Source organism: Gossypium arboreum, chromosome 4 (genome assembly GCF_025698485.1).
Source record: "Gossypium arboreum isolate Shixiya-1 chromosome 4, ASM2569848v2, whole genome shotgun sequence".
NCBI classification, from domain to species: Eukaryota; Viridiplantae; Streptophyta; class Magnoliopsida; order Malvales; family Malvaceae; genus Gossypium; species Gossypium arboreum.
Window position 1 is genome coordinate 12,585,352 of NC_069073.1, and position 4,230 is coordinate 12,589,581.

At 30.4% G+C, this 4,230-nt stretch overlaps 1 protein-coding gene across 1 annotated transcript; it reads left to right on the plus strand.

The window, feature by feature from the left end:
* The first annotated feature begins 2,415 nt into the window (after positions 1-2,415).
* On the plus strand, positions 2,416-3,390 carry LOC108459745 (cyclin-dependent protein kinase inhibitor SMR6-like). The gene has a single exon (XM_017759150.2). The coding sequence runs from the start codon at positions 2,776-2,778 to the stop codon at positions 3,115-3,117; it is 342 nt and encodes a 113-aa protein (XP_017614639.1). The 5' UTR covers positions 2,416-2,775; the 3' UTR covers positions 3,118-3,390.
* Positions 3,391-4,230: the final 840 nt, after the last annotated feature.

Here is a 4,230-nt window from a genome sequence, read left to right on the forward strand (position 1 = left end):
AGCTTCCGGTAGGGAAACTATGTTGCAAATCGAATTGGCATATCACAATAAAACATGTTGATCTGAATGAAAATGACCTGAGGGAGTTAAGGAGGAGAATGTATATGAATAACACTGAATGATATGATTCTGAATTTTGGGTATGTGGCTAGCATGAGAATGAATTTGTCTGAGTTAAGTTGAGCTGGCGTACAGTATACACCCAAGTGATAAGTAAGTTGGCGTACTGATTCTATCGGTGTTTTGTATACATAATTGGGCGTACTATGTAAATGTGTGTAAATGTTTTAGAAAGGTTCAATTGTACTATCAGTAATGTTATGTATGCTTTTTCTTTGGAACTCACTAAGTTCATATGAACTCACTTTTTACCTTTTCCTTCTCAAGCTTGTTGATTGAAGGAAGGCTTTACTGCTATTGTGAGCTGACTACTTTGTTTTGTATCATGCATGACTCGTGGGGTGGCGCATAAGTGTATTTGGAAATTACTTGTACTAAGAACTTTTGTTTTGATAAGATTCTGTTTTATGAGATTTCTACGAAGCATTAATACTTGGTTTTTAAATTAATATATTATGTTTAATGAAGTTATTATATTTGAACTTATATGTCGTATGGTTTGTATATAATTTTTAAATTGTTGATGTTTTTATTTAAACCTTGGTAAAGTAACAACTAATATATGCCTTATATTTATAATTTTGTAAGAATTATATAAAGCTTTAGCCAAAATGTTTTAAAGTTAATTTGATTTTAAGTAGTGGCACACCATATTCGGATCCTATTATAGGGTCAAGTTTGGCGTGTTACACGTTCCAGAAGAAAGAAAGGCTTAGAAGCGTTATGCATGGAGGGAAAAGACTGAAATGATACAACAACAAAAAATGCATTTGATTGAAATGATAAACTTTAAAGATTATAATGTTTTGAGTTTCAATCCTGTTATGAGCAAATATTTTTACATTTTATATGAAATGACAAAATTACCATTACAATAATATCTATTACTTATTACAAATGAAAAACTTTTGGTAACTTCATTATTGAGTTTGTAACATAATTAAGATTAACACCGACACAATAAAACACTTAAATATAGTAATAGATACTAATAAATTATTTTAATATCAACTTAATAATATAATTAACAGTGCGAAATATTCTCGTCAATTCAAAAATTTCTCCAAAGATAATTTTACAAGAAAATTAAGCAGATGTAAATATAAAATGAGAAAATATACATTTATAAATTTATGTTTAAAAACAAACCCAAAATGTTTTTCTAATTACTTATCCTTCTTGCCCGCCACCAATATAACCCATGTATCTTGCTTTATTATATAGATTTATTTGTCTCTTAATAATGATTCAAATAATTAAAGAAGACATTGGATCAAATCATAGCTGAAACCTAGAAATATAGGTTTATAAATGAAGAGAAATTAATTTTGTTGTGGAATCTTTCATCAATTAATTAATTCCACTGTTGACACTGGTTTTAAATATGGTCGGAAACTTTGAAAATCAACATGATTTATGGAATCAAAATATGAAAATAAATACTTTTTTTTATTTTTTTTATTTTATGGTGTAAAAATAATTTTTTTAAAGTATAGAAATAAACTTAAAATATTTTTTTAAATATCATATAAAATTTTAATTAATTTTTTGAGTGAGTATTTGATATATTGGTAGTATATTATTTTTTATTTTTATCTTAAAAATTAATTTATGTTTATCTTTTTTAATATTTTACTATACCCTTATAAGATACTGTCAACCTCTTTTTGCTTGTAGAGTCTAAAACTCTACTATAATATATCAAATAATTTCTCAAGTTTTATTTACTTAAAAATTATTTTTTAAATATTCATAAAAATCTCTAAAATATTATTAAATAACATTTAAAAACATAAAATAAAGTTTAATTTTTTAAAAAATCAGAAAATTAAAAACTAAAACTACACAAGTCAAAAATCTAAAAACATTAACCCAATCAATCTAGATTCGAAATATTAATACCATAAGACATAGTGTCTTAAAACATAAATGGGATATGTAAGGTCACTTAATAGAAAGTTGAAAATTTTATTTTCTTTATCAAAAATTACATTGAGAATAAAGCGGATATTTCTCGAGAAATTAGTTGCAGAATAGCCCTTGATTTTTGGCTTAATTGGCGATGCCTAATTAATTCCAAAAATAAAAACTCAGCAATTTTTCTAACTAGTACTACCATGCCAAACGGTGTCGTCACGTAAACTCCTTTCGCCCATACGCCGGTGATTGTGCCCCCACTGGCAGGCAAGGGCATCACTTCCTAGAAATCAATAATGTCAAAAACAAAGGTCAAAATGGGAAATTCATAAACCTCGGCGGGAATAAGAGCCGTTGCTCATTAGACTTGCCCAGTTTGGCGCCAAAAGAAAAAAAACACTCTTCACTCGGTTTCGGCTGCCCGTAAATATCCGGGCAGCTAGCCGCCCTTCTTTTCTCTTTTTCACTTCACAAAATCAAAGCTTAAATATTAATATAAGCTCTTTTCTCTCTTTTTCTATTTTTCCCCCCACTGATTCAAAGCTCTCTCCTTTTCTCTTATTCCATTCCTCTGTTTCTGATCAAAAACTTATTTTTTTCTTGTTGATTTTAGCCCAAGTTTTAAAAAACCCCATTAGCTTTTCCCCTGTTTTCCCTCTGTTTTCTTGCATTTTCTCACCTTGGGTGTCTTTTTATTGTTTGTTTTTTGCTTCAAAATCCCCCTTTTTGTGATTAAAAATGGGGTTTTCGAAAAAATCACAAGTGGATGGAGTACTAGATTCGGAAGGGAAAAAATGGGTAATAGCGGGTATTGCTATACGGACATCATTGAAGCTAATAAACACAAAGCCAAGAGGAAAACAAAGTGGAGAAGATGACGGTGAAGAAGAAGAAGAAGAAGCTTGTTCAACGACTCCAACTTCAAAAGAAGCAAGAATACCAGACAAATTACCTTGCCCTCCACCGCCAAGAAAACGCAGGCCTCCTTTAAGACACCATTATAATGGAGTTAGGGACTTCTTTACACCTCCTGATTTGGAATCAGTTTTCAAGCTTCGCCATGTCGAGAAACCTATTTGAGTTTGACATTTTAGAGTAAAAGTTCGTGTTTTTTTTAGCATTCTAGGGTTTATGTTATCTTTTTTTTTTTTGGTTGGGGGGGGGGGTCTTTTTTGCATTAGTAACTCCTTCTCTAAGCAATATAGTGGAGAGGGTTTAAAAGGTGTACAAAGATATCATATATTTATGAAATAACTAGTGTAGTTTAAGTTCATACTTTATTTCTTGCTTGGTGCTTGTATGAGACTGGTTTGGATTATGATGTTTGTTGTGCTGGAATTGAACCTTAAAGAATGGTGATGAATGGCGAATTTCTTTTTCTATTTCTTTTTTTATGTTATGCAAATGAAAAGATTTGGGATTTTTTTTTTAGGGGTTAGAATTATTGGAGGTTTGTGTCATTCAAGTTTAGCTACAGAATCTTGTACCGTACCGTATAACTTGTAAGGAAAAAAACAGGTCTAGTTACTGAGCAATGGCCAAACTTGCCTTCGAATTTGCTCCATTAACAGTATAATTCATCACAAGTTTCTATAGTGTTGGGTCATCAAATTCTTTTCTCTATTCACTGATCAGTGCAGGGCTAGTTGCAGGGTCTCGGTAAATGATTGGCATTAGATATTTTCAGTTAAAAAAAAATGTCAAAAGATGACATGGTACCAAAACAAAATTTCAAACTTGAAATTAAACTCGGAGCCTATTTAGCGCTGTTTTGTTATTTGAACTTGCCTCAAAGTACCTCTGCAAATACCATATTTAATCTCAGTACGTGACCCGCTTCTAACCTGGCTGGAACTTCATAGTAAACCTGTTAGGGTTTAAATATAGACTGCAACACGAGGTTACAAATATTTTAAAATTTTATCGTCATTCGATATTTACCATAATCTTTATAAACTGATTTAAGGTAAAAATGAGTGGTGGATTAGAATGAATTGTGGTTTTTGACAACGAGAAACTCCTTTTAACTCTTTCTTTTAGGCTTTTCGTTTTGGAAGTAATATCAAAGTACCATATTCAAACTTGATAATTAAACTTTCCAGCTAATAAAAATCTTTTGTCTCCATGCTATATGGCAAAGACACAGATTTTTTTTTTTAGAAAAAAAAAAAAAAAACAGAACCGGTTTCAAAA